This window comes from Arachis ipaensis, chromosome B3 (genome assembly GCF_059453495.1).
Source record: "Arachis ipaensis isolate K30076 ecotype BB chromosome B3, ASM5945349v1, whole genome shotgun sequence".
NCBI classification, from domain to species: domain Eukaryota; kingdom Viridiplantae; phylum Streptophyta; class Magnoliopsida; order Fabales; family Fabaceae; genus Arachis; species Arachis ipaensis.
The window spans coordinates 144263920-144278221 of record NC_142438.1 but is presented as its reverse complement, the minus strand read 5'-3'; the positions used below and the strand labels follow the sequence as shown (position 1 = coordinate 144278221).

The 14302-nt window shown below is 33.7% G+C and overlaps 1 protein-coding gene and 1 non-coding gene across 2 annotated transcripts; one reads left to right on the top strand and one right to left on the bottom strand.

The window, feature by feature from the left end:
* Positions 1-55: 55 nt before the first annotated feature.
* On the bottom strand, positions 56-1314 carry LOC107631530 (basic helix-loop-helix (bHLH) DNA-binding superfamily protein). The gene has a single exon (XM_021119924.2). It carries the CDS (start codon positions 1046-1048, stop codon positions 338-340), a length of 711 nt encoding a protein of 236 aa, XP_020975583.1. The 5' UTR covers positions 1049-1314; the 3' UTR covers positions 56-337.
* A 4504-nt stretch (positions 1315-5818) lies between these two features.
* On the top strand, positions 5819-5890 carry TRNAP-AGG (transfer RNA proline (anticodon AGG)). Its single transcript has one exon. It is a non-coding gene; the product is annotated as a tRNA-Pro (tRNA).
* The last annotated feature ends 8412 nt before the right edge of the window (positions 5891-14302 follow it).

Genomic DNA, 14302 nt, shown 5'->3' with positions numbered 1-14302 from the left:
AATGCAAGAATGTAGTAGTGGAAGACAAGAAGATACAAGTGGCATAAAGGACAAGTATAAAGGAAACCAGAGCTCAATCACATAAAATAAAATTTACAGTACATTAAACAGCATAATAAAATGTCTGACAACCTGAATATCCATTCAAAACGGAAATAAACCAACATCACTGCCAAACATAATTTAAGTACAGTTCAGACAGTAATTTCTTACACACTGCCATTGAAATTTATTACTTTGCAAGACCATTCCAATGAGCGGGAATTAGGAAGGTGGCGAGAATGGAAAGGCCAACCGATATATTGAGGAAAGTTTAAATTTTGCCAGAATTTCATGATCAGGGTCCAACTCCAAATTGCTCCACTTCAACCTTAAGAGATTTGAGGTACTTAACAGCTTCATCTAAAACAGCAACTGCATCCATTTGGTTACCACCGCCGGGCACAATCCTTCTCAGCATATTCACCATTCTCTTCATCTCCTGTTGCTTTTTGTGGTCACCCCTAGTCCCGGCAGACTTCTCTAGACTCGATGACAACCTCTTCTTTGATGGTTTTGAGCAGTAACTCGAACAAGTATCTGATGTACTTTCATAGTTGTCGTGAGTCCTTGCTGTGCTGACTTCTTCCTCATCCATGCTGTCTTCTAGTTCATCATCCATTTCCAAGCTCAGCAATGCAGCAATGTCATTAGAATCCTCTTCAAACGGAGATGACAAATCTCTTTCAGGTTGATTGACTTTACCCTTTTCAAAATCCTGGGGGCAAGTAGCTTGAAAATCAAAACCAGGAGTATTAAACTTATATGTCACAGCAGGATGGAACATCATCCTGCTCTGTTGATTTGTTTGATCAAAGATAATGAAATTCCTTGGGCAGACCTCAGACGGCTGCAATTTAACTCTTCCAAAGGGCATCACCTGCCTCATACCTGGAGGCAAGGCTACATCAAGGGTAGAAGCGAGTGGGGCATTCATATAATTATCAACTGATTCACCTGCCACAGGAAGTGGCATCTTTCCTGGGATAAAATATTCATGAGTCTGCATAATGATACTTTTTCGCTCTCACTGAGCAGTGAGTGAGGCAGTGAGCGGTATTGGTTTGACCTTTGCAACTGGCAATTATTCTGTACCAAAGCTGGATGGAAGTTTCTAAAAGGAAAGCAAAAACTTAAAAATACTAGGTACTAAAGTGAGCCCATCTAACAACTTTCTTCAAATTAAAACTTTCATATCTTCTTCAGCCTTCAATGATGAAAATATGGAATCCAATATAATGTAGTCCCACCCCAAACCAATGGTATGTAATACTAGACTACGTAACAGGTTTAAGTAACTGACGGAAATACTCAGCCTGCAAAAGAAAATAGTGTTGTATGAACAATAAATAATACAGCCGCAACAGACTCCCTTTATTCCAATCAAATTGCAATCCAGAAATGGAGAAGAATATTTACCTGGAAAACTAGCATCAATTGATTGTATGCTATAACACCAACACACATTGTAATCTGCCCAACTTCCCTCACAGCTCGGTTTCTTTTGATCGATGGCGCAAAGTTCATTCTCAACCAACCCAACAGTTTTGATAGTTAAAGAAAAGAGAGTACTAATAAAAGGAGTTTCTCTACACCTAATGGAGCTTCACCTACAACATAAGGAAAATATATTAGAACATCGGACATAAAGAGAAAGCCCCATATACAAGATGACATGAAAAGAGCAAAACAATAGCAGTGTTGTTCAGTATATTGCTTCATATACAGTAACTTACAAACTTGCTTACACATTTCCACTTCGCGAACCAAGCAAAAATCATAGGAAAAAACATATGGTAATAAATGCATTTTCTTTACATCAGAATTTATAGAATTATAGCCTGGGTTAAAAGGGAAACATTTATAAAATAAATGGCAGCACAAAATAGCTAACCTCAGCTAAATAAATTACAGAATCACACGAAAAAACACCACCAAGCGAACACACTTCCTGTTGTAAGGCACAAACAAAGAAACCCACGGCATCTTGATTCAGCTTGACTCCAGCTTAGCAGAAAATTCAAACTCAAACCTCAGACCTGAAAATGTTAAAGTATGGCTTCAATGTAAATGAAAAAGACTACTATGCACAACAGAGAACTAAGAAGCAAGAACCATAAAAAGGAACATGATTTATCCCATTCTGATTGAGAAAGATTCATAAACTCTACATATTAAACAAAACAATAAAAACAAAGCAGCTGAAACACCCCTCAGAACCAATCATAATTCTAATCTAAAGCTCAAAACCCATTATTTTAAAAGCATACCAAATGCACTAAACTGTATTGTTGCAGCCAGCTACACAGCAAGGCTCCGAACTTTGTAATAAAAAACATAAAACAGTACCAAGTCAATTTTACAAAGAAATCCCTAGCAATCAATAATCCCTAGCCAAGCAGGTTATTTTTTCTGAATTAAAAAAAGAACACATTTTAAGAAACAGATCTTCAAACTAACATCAGTCCAGCTCAAAGCAAGCAGAAAAAACTTTCCCTTTCTGAGAATTTGATAATTTTGAATGCAACAATTTGGGGTAAATAAATCAGCGAGAGAACAAGAGCTTACTTAGGGTTTATGAAGGAGGGGAGGATCAGAAAGAGAGTTGAAGAACGTGAATATAATATTTGGGCCTGTGTTTGGAGATGGGGAGCACTGAGCACTCGCAAGATTTGATTTTGAAGGGAGTGATGAGAGAGAGAGAGGAGTCAAACATGGAGAATCTGGGCCGTTGGATTGGATCAGAATGGGTCTCGGAAATGCACTTCCGTTCATCGCGGGTGAAATTCTGACCGTTGGATTAGAGCACGCGTGAAGAAGGGTGTGGGCCCCGTGAGGTTTGACAAATGCAATATATAAACTAGAATGGAGTAATAATAAATTCAAATAAATACTTAACTGCAGTTAAGTTAAGAGTTAAGATTTCTGAGTTCTGAATTGCTAACCCCAAGAGCTACTTTATTCAGGTGTGTTTGGGTGGGCAAAAAATATATATACTAAAGATTAATAGTATTTCAATCATAATTATTTATCTTTCATATAATGATTCTACAAGAACTAATTCCTATTCATATCTCCATATGTTATGTATCAAAATTGATTTTGAGTTAATTTTTTTTTTGGTGACATTTTGAGTTAATTTGTTTTATCAATAATAGTTTTGCTTTCTAAAATCACCACATAAGAGATAAATTAATTAAATGACTCTATTTATACTATTAATACATTAAAATTATTTTTCTTTACAACAGGTACATAAAGTTAGAACATTTGATAAAATAATATAATTTGTCAAAATCATAAAATAAAGAGTTATGATATGCCTACCTAACATGTCACTAGGTTGGGCAAACAAGGGTTGGACAACAACAATAAAGCTAGCTACAAAACATTTTTCTTCTATTAATGGATAAGGTGTTTTTTGGTAACAAAGAATCATGTAGTGTATTGTATATCATTTGTCCTATAGTTATTTTACTTGAACTTAAAATATTATATATAATATATATAACTATCAATATTACACATAATATTTGTTTTTTTTCATTTGTTCACCAACCACATGCATTATAGTGAAATCAATATAGCCAAACTTCCCTAGATTAGCACAGTGATAGTGTCTTAGATTCACTTGAAGATTATAACTTTATAAATGCAGTCGACATATACATTATATAATGTGGGGTCCCAGCAATTATTAACGAAGAAAATTTAGAAAGAATTTGCTATTGTAAAGTTATAGATAGATAGATAAATATGATTTATAATGGTTGGGTCATTGATGAATATAATGATGACCATGATGCCATAGTTAACTATCAAAATAGCAATCCCCTTTCGTGTGGTTCTATAAACAGATTAATCGCAATGATGCATGATCCGTGACTCTGTTTGGGGTAAAACTCTTAATTGTATTGCATAGCCCATTGATTACTTTTTATAGAAATATTTTGCATACTCTTACCACATATTTTAGGAAAACTTTTTTTTTTTTTTTACTAAAGATAGGAGACTCGAACCCGCAACCTCTTAATTGAGTATGGAAAGACTATGCCATTTGAGCTATTACTTATTGGCATATTTTAGGAAAACTTTAAAAGAGAGAATTATAGAAAAAATATATAATTAAGATCTACCATAAAAATTTATCGAAATACCGTGCATTGGTATACTTAAAAGGTTTCCATATTTTATATATGCTTTATATGTGTATTATAAAGATTTATATTTATTGATGCATTGTGAATTATGAGTTTATTTTTATGCACTGATTGTGTAAAGCATTCTACACATTCATACAATTACATCTTTTTTTTTATATAATTATTTATGCGATTAATGTAAAAAATAATTATTTTTATTGATATGATATTACGTAATTGGGTGCATATGTAAAACTATTTTACACTGATAGTGCATCAAAATTAAATTCTATGAATTGTATATAAAAGTAAAAATGAAACAATTTATATTTTCTTAAAAAATTAATTTTAATACATATATAAAAATAGTTTTATATGTACATTTAATTATGCAAAGTTATGTCAATAAAAATAACTATTTTTTATATTGATAATATGAATAATTATTTAAAAAAATATAATTAAATGACTGTATTAATAAAAATATAAAAAAGAAAAAGTATAAAAAAGAGTACATCAAAATTAAAAACATGTCTTAAATATGTTTAAGAAAAAAAGAACTTGTACTATGAGTAATCGATTTTGCTCTATAAAGTACGAACACTTTTTTTATTTGTCGTGTTCCTGTATTGGACACACATTGATATTCGTCCGACATGCATGTTTTCTGTATCCAATCATGTTTTAATAAAAAATAAAAAAAATTTCGGATGACACACTTAAATACCATCATTTGTCAGCGTGTCCAATTTTATTCTTAACATGTATTCTTAAAATTAGTTTAGAAATAGTATATATTATTAATTATTAAAAAAAATATATTTTAAATACTTTATATATTTGAAAAATATTAAAAATAATTAAAAAGTTAATTTATATTTTAATATCAATAAAATACTAAAATATCATTACAATTTATCTAAAACATACTTTATATTTTATATATATACCATATTTTCGCATTTTATAAAAATTTTAAATTCGCGTATCTCGTATCGGATCATATCCCGACATCCCGTATCCGTGTCAGTGTCCATGCTTCATAGATTTCTGCTGCAACAAATTGAAGTCAATATCTGACTAGGCAAAGCAACATATTAGTTCTTGTATTTAGCAATTTGTCTGCCACATACACCAAACTTGGAATCAAAGATACATAGATGTATATAAAATTATAAATGTCATCAAGTTCATCCTCCTCAAATTCCAAGAGAATTGACAATCTATCTGTCCACAATTTACTGCTGGAAATTATCAGCTAGTTGACATTGTTTTCAAGTATTTCAGATCTATTATCTCAATTTTGTTAGTTGTCAAACAGTCCAAACTACTGAAAGTGGCTATGTTGGATTATGCTGCATTTTCACAAAAATGTCAAGAAGCAGTATTTATTTCATTTTGTTGTTTTCTTTTTGGCTTTTTCAAAAGGTTCAATTGATATTGAAGTATTTTATTGAGTGATGTTCCCGTTTGGAGAACAAAGATACATACGTTACATGTAAAAGTGTCACCACCACTTCGTTTCATCTGAAGACATTGTCCATGTATCTCTACTAACTGTTAATCGACATTTATGTTGCAATTACTTCATTAAATTGCTATTATAATTAGCGGATCAAATTATAACATCCAACATTGGGCATTTGGTCTAGTGGTATGATTCTCGCTTAGGGTGCGAGAGGTCCCGAGTTCAATTCTCGGAATGCCCCCATTTTACTTCTATTTTACCGCTTCAGATGAACTCGACAGAAATTCCATGACGTTGCAATAATTGTTAATTCTAAGCATGTATTGCAGAATTCAAAGAACACGCCCCTCTTGTTTTAATTTTTAAATTCCTATATAAATTAATAAATGTCTTGTGTAAGTCTCATTTAAAAGTTATATGATAGAGGATTATATTTATGTTTTGTCAATTAAAAAAATTTGATTTAAGAAAAATCACTTCCGCAATAACATAACAAAAGATTTTGTTTTTGGTTGTTCTTTTATAAGTCTAAAATACTTATGACTTATCTACTGTATATAATTAAGATAAAAAAATTTAATATATAAATTTTTATTTTAAAAATATCTTTTATTATGTATATCTATAAACAAATAAAAAAATACCTTTTACTATTTATAATATTCAAACTCATAATTGTTTGACTAATTTTATTTTTTAATCCTTTATATATTCAGATAAATAAAAGGTTAAATATACTATCATTTTATTAGTGTTATGATTTTTTATAAATAGTTTTGTATTTTTATGTTAGATTTATTATAAGAAAATGTATTCTAATTTTACCATCTAATGAAACATATTTTAATAGATAAATTTAAATTTTGTTAAATTATTTAAAAAACTACAAACTACTAGTTTTATTAGTTCTTACTTCTTTGTTTGTCCTATTCCTATTCTTATTTAAGAAAATGTAAGAACTGACTTTTATTGGTCAGTGCTATAGCATGTTTTTTATTTTAGTTTTTAAAAAAAATTTCCTTATCGGTGCTGTAGATCGAAATTTATTATTTTTTTTTTTTGTATACAAAATGCCACATAACACCCAAAACAAAAAAATTACAAAACAGAAATTAATCGGGGTAAGGTAGTCCCTCTACAATTATCAGTTAAGATGCTCCTAAGTTTAGTATTTGGTTGATCAATGAAATGATATCCTGGTTCAGTAAATAAGCTTTTATTTGCCATGGAGTCTGCTCCTCTATTTCCTTCTCTGTAATTATGTACCAGTTTAGTTTGTCATTTTCTCTGGAGGAACTCCACTATTTTTCTCACTATTGCATCTGGGTGTTTATTGGAATTTGTTGCTCCTTTTATCACGTCCACCACCGCTTTGGAATCTACTTCTAGAATGATTTTTCTCAATCCCAATTTCTATGCTGTTTTGAGTCCATAATAAACCCCCCATAACTCTGCATAGTAAGCTGTACAATAACCAATATTTGCAACAAAACCTGCAATCCATCTACCTTGATAATTACGAATTAAACCTCCGCATCCAGCCATTCCAGGATTTCCCTTTGCAGCTCCATCTGTATTGACTTTCATCCAATCCTCAGGTGGACATTCCCAGCATATATTTGTTTCAATTTTGTTTTGCCCCTGACCCTCCTTCTTGAAAGCTTCCTGGAGTAGTTTCACCTGTTTTAGGATAAAAGGCAAATGTTGCATTGGTTTTTGGAATGGTGGATTGAATATTTCTTGATTCCTCCACTTCCATAACTACCAACAAATTACTAGAAATTGTGTATTCCAGTTTTCTTGTTTTGTGGTTCCAAGATCCATGGTAAGATTCCATCGGATCCAAGCATTAAAGGGAGCTCTAAATAAATCATGTATGTGCTCATGATGGATTAGCTTTACCCAAACTCTAGACGCCACTGGACAGTCTCGCAGCATATGTATTGTGTTTTTCTCTACACCAGTACATCTATGGCAGCTTGAGTTCATCCAAAAATCCATGCTCTTCTGTGTGAAGTCATGATTCTTTCACGGACGACTAGCCATATAAAATATTTGATCCTTTCGGGTCCTCCCCACTTCCAAATAATCCTCCAAATTTGGTCGGTTTCCTCTCCATGATTTTCAAGTATTCGATATGTACTTGAAATAGAAAAGTTACCGTCATTTGCAGGGTTCCATCTCAACCCATCTCTACCAAGTTCTGGTTCAGCTGGTGGTATAGCTCTGATCTTGCATAAAGTTTCCTCATGCAGAAATTGTTGTAGGAATTCAAAATTCCATTGCCTATGTATGACCGCCTCACTAACTGTCATATTAAGGTTTGTGTTATCAATAAGTTTTTTGCTATTCAGCAAAAGCGGAGGTTCATTCTTCACCCATCTATCTCTCCACAGATCTGCTTCCTTACCATCCCCTATAGAGTGAGAAATGTTTTGGTAGAACAGCCCCTGAAGTTTAGTTAACTCCTTCCATAACGGAGAATCCGTAGCACAGGCCTTCATATTATGTAGAAGGATTTTATCCCTTCCATATTTGTTCACCAGTGTTTGCACCCATAATGCCTCTTTATCAGTGTGAATTCTCCATAAAATTTTCAACAAAAAAGTAACATTCATAGTCTCCAGCTTTTTGAATCCTGTAAGTATAATACCCACAACTAATTGGCCCTAGGATCACTCACTCATATAAATGACACTATCATATTTTTCATCTCTCAAACTCACTAACACTCATAAAACAAAGGAGAGAATTTTCACATTTCAAAACATACACATTTCATTATTGAACACACAAAATACATAAGGCATATGTGCCTTTATATAGGCAAAGTTTTCTACTAAAATAATAATTTATGAATCACAAATCAATTTTGTAACGACCACCATTTTATGAGTTGGCTTCATGAATCTTCTTTCAACTTGCATTCATGTTGTTTCCATAATCTTCTAATTTCAATTCAATTTGATTTTGAGTTTCTTCAATGTTGTAGAATGTTGTAGTTGTGCAATTCTCTTGAATGTTCTTAGAAAATCTTCAAGCTTCCAATATTAGCTTCTAGCAATATCTAACCAATTGATGATTATTTGTATTCAACTCAAACTTTGCTTCTTCAATTCTTTAACCATGCTTCATGAAAATTCTAATCTATGCAAGTTGATTTAAAATTTTTAATCAACATTGCCTCCCTTAAATCAAACTTGCAGAATTAATCATTCCAAGCATCTTCTTCAATTTGTAAAATAATACAGTCCTCAATGGCTTTGTAAATATATCTGCAACTTGTTCTTCAGTTGGACAGTACTCGATCACAACTTCTTTTTCATTCACCAATTCTCTGATTTTGTGAACCCGAATATCAATATGCTTCGATCTTCCATGAAATACTGGATTTTTGCAAAGTGCAATAGCTGACTTGTTATCACAAAATATTGTTGTTGGAGTATTTTGTTTCTCGTTCAATTCCTCAAGAATTCTTCTTAGCCAAACTGCTTGTGTTGCACAACTTGCTGCTGCTATATATTCTGCTTCTGCTGCAGATAGTGCTACTACTGGTTGTTTCTTTGACGACCATGAAATTGCACCAGAACCAAGATGAAATACAAACCCTGAAGTACTTTTTCTTGTTTCTATATCTCCGGCCCAATCACTATCAGCGTAGCCAACAAGGTTTACTTCATTAGTATTCTTATAATAAATTCCATCATTTAAAGTACCTTTGATATATCGAAGAATTCTCTTTGCCGCTTGCAAATGGTTGGTACAAGGCTCCTCCATAAATCTGCTAAGCAAACCAACTCCAAACACAATATCTGGTCTATTCGCAGTTAAGTACCTCAGACTTCCAATCAAGCTTTTGAACTTCTCTTCGACTGGAGTAGAAACTGGTTTTGAGTGCTCCATCTGAAATTTCTTCAAAATATCATTTGCATATTTCTTCTGAGAAATGAAAATACCATCATCTCTTTGAACCACTTCAATGCCAAGAAAATAAGACATCAAGCCCATATCTGTCATTTCAAAGTGCTTTATCATAGCCTCCCTGAATTCTGTAATTATCTTCAAATTGTTGCCAGTAAAGATCAAATCATCAACATAAAGACACACGATCAAGATATCTCCAGGTTCAACGAACTTGATATAAAGAGTATGCTCAAACGGACATCTTCTAAAACCATTCTCAATGAAATAAGAATCAATCTTCTTGTACCATGCTCTTGGTGCTTGTTTTAACCCGTACAAAGCTTTCTTTAACTTATAAACTTTATCTTCTTTTCCAAGAACTTCATATCCTGCAGGTTGCTCAACATACACTTCTTCTTCTAAAGTGCCATTTAGAAATGCAGACTTAACATCCATTTGATGTATCTTCCATTTATTTTGAGCTGGTTTTTGTTTGTATCTCTTTGCAACTAATCTTGCTTTGAAACGATCAACTTCACCATTGGGTTTGTACTTAGTCTTGTAAACCCACTTTACTCCAATCGACTTCTTATCTGTTGGTAAATCTGTCAGCTCCCATGTGTCATTCTTCTCAATGGCATGAATTTCTTCATCCATTGCTTTCTTCCAATTGTTGTTTTTAGAGGCTTCTTCAAAGTTCAATGGCTCACAATCTGAAAATAGAGCAAAATTTATGATTTCTTCGTCGGACGGATCGTTGTCATTGCCAACTTCATAATATGCTAATCTAGCAGGTAGTCTTCGTTCTCTTTGCGATCTTCTAGATGATGCTGGTTGTTCAGTTGTGTCATGTTGTCTTTGTGTTCCAGTCCCACATGTCTTTCTCGTCAAACGTCACGTCTCTGCTGATGATCACTTTCTTTGTTTCTGGATTGTATAGCTTGTATGCTTTTGAGTCTGTACTATAGCCGATAAAGATACACTTTTCGCCTTTGTCATCTAACTTCTTCCTTAATTGATCTGGTACGTGGGCATAAGCAATACACCCAAAGACTCTGAAATGATGAATGGAAGGCTGCTTTCCACTCCAAGCTTCCTCTGGTGTTTTATCACGAACACTTTTTGTTGGACACCTGTTTAAAATATGAACTGCTGTTGTGACTGCTTCTGCCCAAAATTCTTTAGGCATTTGTTTTGACTTGAGCATGCACCTGACCATATCCATGATGGTTCTGTTCTTTCTTTCAGCAACTCCATTTTGTTGAGGAGTGTATCTAGTTGTTAGTTGATGTTGAATTCCGTGTTGCTTAAAGTATTCTGAACATGCAAGATATTCTGTTCCTCTGTCTGTTATGAGAATTTTGATTTTATAGCCACTTTGTTTTTCGACAAACGCCTTGAATGTCTTAAAGACATCACATGCTTCTGATTTCTGCTTCAGAAAGTATACCCATGTATATCTACTAAAATCATCAATAAAAGTGATAAAATACCTGCTACCACCGTTACTTGGAACTTCTACAGAACAGAGATCTGAATGCACAATTTCAAGTAATCTTCTAGCTCTCCAAGACTTTCCTGTAGGGAATGGATCTCTGTGCTTCTTTCCCAATTGACAAATCTCACAAACACAATTGGGAATATGAATCCGTGGTAGACCAGAAACAAGTCCTTTTCTTGACAGGTAGTTTAGGCCAGAAAAATGAAAGTGCCCAAACCGCATATGCCACAGCCAGTTATCATCAAGTATCACAGAACTCATGCAAGAGGGATTAACATGTTGAATTTTTAATGGAAACATTCTGTTTGAAGTCATCTTTGCTTTATCAATGAACCTTCCATTGTTGTCAAATACAGTGCAATATCCACGATAAGTTATCATCTTATATCCCTTCTCAGATAATTGCCCCATACTCAGTAAATTGTAATCAAGTTCAGGAGCATAGAAAACATCAGAAATATAACTCAGAGAACCATCTTTCAATCTAATTGGTATGTGCCCTTTTCCTTCAATAGGGATCTTTGTACTATTACCAAACTTCAATAATAGTTTAACTGAATCATCTAATGAAGAAAATAACTCCTTTCTACCAGACATATGATTACTGCAAGCATTATCCAAGTACCATATATTTTCATCTTCAGCACTTGAATTACTTGTAAAAAATAAAGTCTGAGTACCCGAATTGTTATCAGTATTTTGATGCTGATTTTCTGCAACGTGTGCTTGATTATTATTCATCACTTTGAATCTGCAATCTGCTGCTTTGTGTCCATACTTTCCACAATGAAAACAGTTGAAATTGGTTCTTTCTTGATGAAAATTTTCTCGACCTCTTCCTCGGTTGATAGGCCTGAAATTCGTTCCACCTCTTCCTTGATTAGGTGGTGTAAAGTTATTGTAACTTCCTTGGTTGTAATTGCCACGACCTCTACCTCTGAAACTTCCTCTACCTCTACTTTGAAAACTGAAACCACAACCTCGTCCTTCTTGTGTACGGCTTGATTCTGCAACGTTGTTGAAATTCACTCGGCTTTTCAGGGCTTCCTCAGTTGATTTTTCTGACTTCTCCAGTATTCTACTGATGTGGCTTTCCATGGTTCCTTGCAATTCTGCAATCGTCATAGTATCCATATCGTGGGACTCTAGTATCGTAGTCACCACATGGTCATACTTCATCGGCATGGTGCGAAGAATTTTCTCCACCACTTTGCTATCGGGCATATCTTCTCCATAGACTCTCATCTTATTGACAAGATCTGTAACACGAGTAAAATATTGCTCAACAGTTTCTGAGCTCGACATCTCATACCTTTCATATTCTCTTCTCAAAGACTGTAGCTTTGCTTTCTGAGCTTTATCTACGCCTTTGTATGACAGCTTCAACGTGTTTCATGCTTCCTTTGCACTTTTGGAATTTGCTATTTTGCCAAACACCGTATAATCTACTCCTTGATGAATTTGAGATAGCGCCAATTGATCTCTCCTTTGTTGGGCAACATCTGCTCCTTCTTGCAAACCCGGTTCAATAAAATTTCACAGGTTTTGGGCCTTCAAATGGGTAGACATCAAAGTCTCCCAATAACTATAATCAAGTTTCCCATCTAACTTGGGACCGAACCACACAATATTAAAAGTGTTTGCCATACCGACTCTATGATAAACAACTATGTGAGAACTCTCTCACACCTCACAAATTCTCAAACACCAGACGCTGTATTAACCAGCTCTGATACCAAATGTAAGTATAATACCCACAACTAATTGGCCCTAGGATCACTCACTCATATAAATGACACTATCATATTTTTCATCTCTCAAACTCACTAACACTCATAAAACAAAGGAGAGAATTTTCACATTTCAAAACATACACATTTCATTATTGAACACACAAAATACATAAGGCATATGTGCCTTTATATAGGCAAAGTTTTCTACTAAAATAATAATTTATGAATCACAAATCAATTTTGTAACGACCACCATTTTATGAGTTGGCTTCATGAATCTTCTTTCAACTTGCATTCATGTTGTTTCCATAATCTTCTAATTTCAATTCAATTTGATTTTGAGTTTCTTCAATGTTGTAGAATGTTGTAGTTGTGCAATTCTCTTGAATGTTCTTAGAAAATCTTCAAGCTTCCAATATTAGCTTCTAGCAATATCTAACCAATTGATGATTATTTGTATTCAACTCAAACTTTGCTTCTTCAATTCTTTAACCATGCTTCATGAAAATTCTAATCTATGCAAGTTGATTTAAAATTTTTAATCAACAAATCCCAATCCTCCCAAATATTTTGGTTGGCAAAGAGTGTTCCAATTAACAGCATGAAACTTTCTGTTCTCCATATCACCACCCCAAACAAATTTTCTTTGCATTTTTTCAATTTCATAACATATTCCTTTTGGAATCTTCATATGCATCATATCAAAGTTCATAGAAGGGCTTATAACGGATTTGGCTAAAGTTATCCGCCCCGCAAAAGATAAACAACTACTTTTCCAACCCTTCAACTTTCCTGCTACTTTATCAATTAAATTCTTAAATTTCTCTTTACCTTTTCGGGCATTGGTTAGCATCGCTCCGAGGTATCTTCCCAAGCAATCTGCTTCTATAAAACTGCTTTGGTTTTTTATTTCCTCTTTAGTTTGTCCTGTCACATTTCTGGAGAAGAAGATAGATATTTTTGTAACATTCACCTGAAAACCTGAGGCAAGCCTGAACTCCTCAAAAACCCCTTTTACCACATTCATTTGATCTGTAGAAGCCTCCACAAAGAGCAAAAGGTCATCTGCAAAAAGCAAGTGTGAAATGGCTGGTCCTTGTCTCTCAGCCCTCATTGGTTTCCAACTTCTTTCGTTGACCTTTTCCTCTATGAGTTGTGATAGTTTATCCATTACAATGACAAAAAGATACGGAGAGATCTCCTTGTCTTATGCCACGAGTTGGAAGGAATTTCTCCAATTTGCACCCATTCCACAAGAGTTTATAAGACACAGATTCAACACAAGATATTACAATGCGTCTTAGGTGGTGTGGAATTTCGAATTCTTCAAGACTCCTCCGAATGAAATCCCACCTTATACGATCATACGCTTTTTCAAAATCAATTTTTATAGCCATAAAAGTTTTTCTCCCCCTTCATCTTCTTCATGTCATGAACCATCTCTTTGGCTATAATAATATTATCATGTATAGTTCTTTTTGGCACAAAACTCTTGGTTAGGGGCAATCCTTGTGGC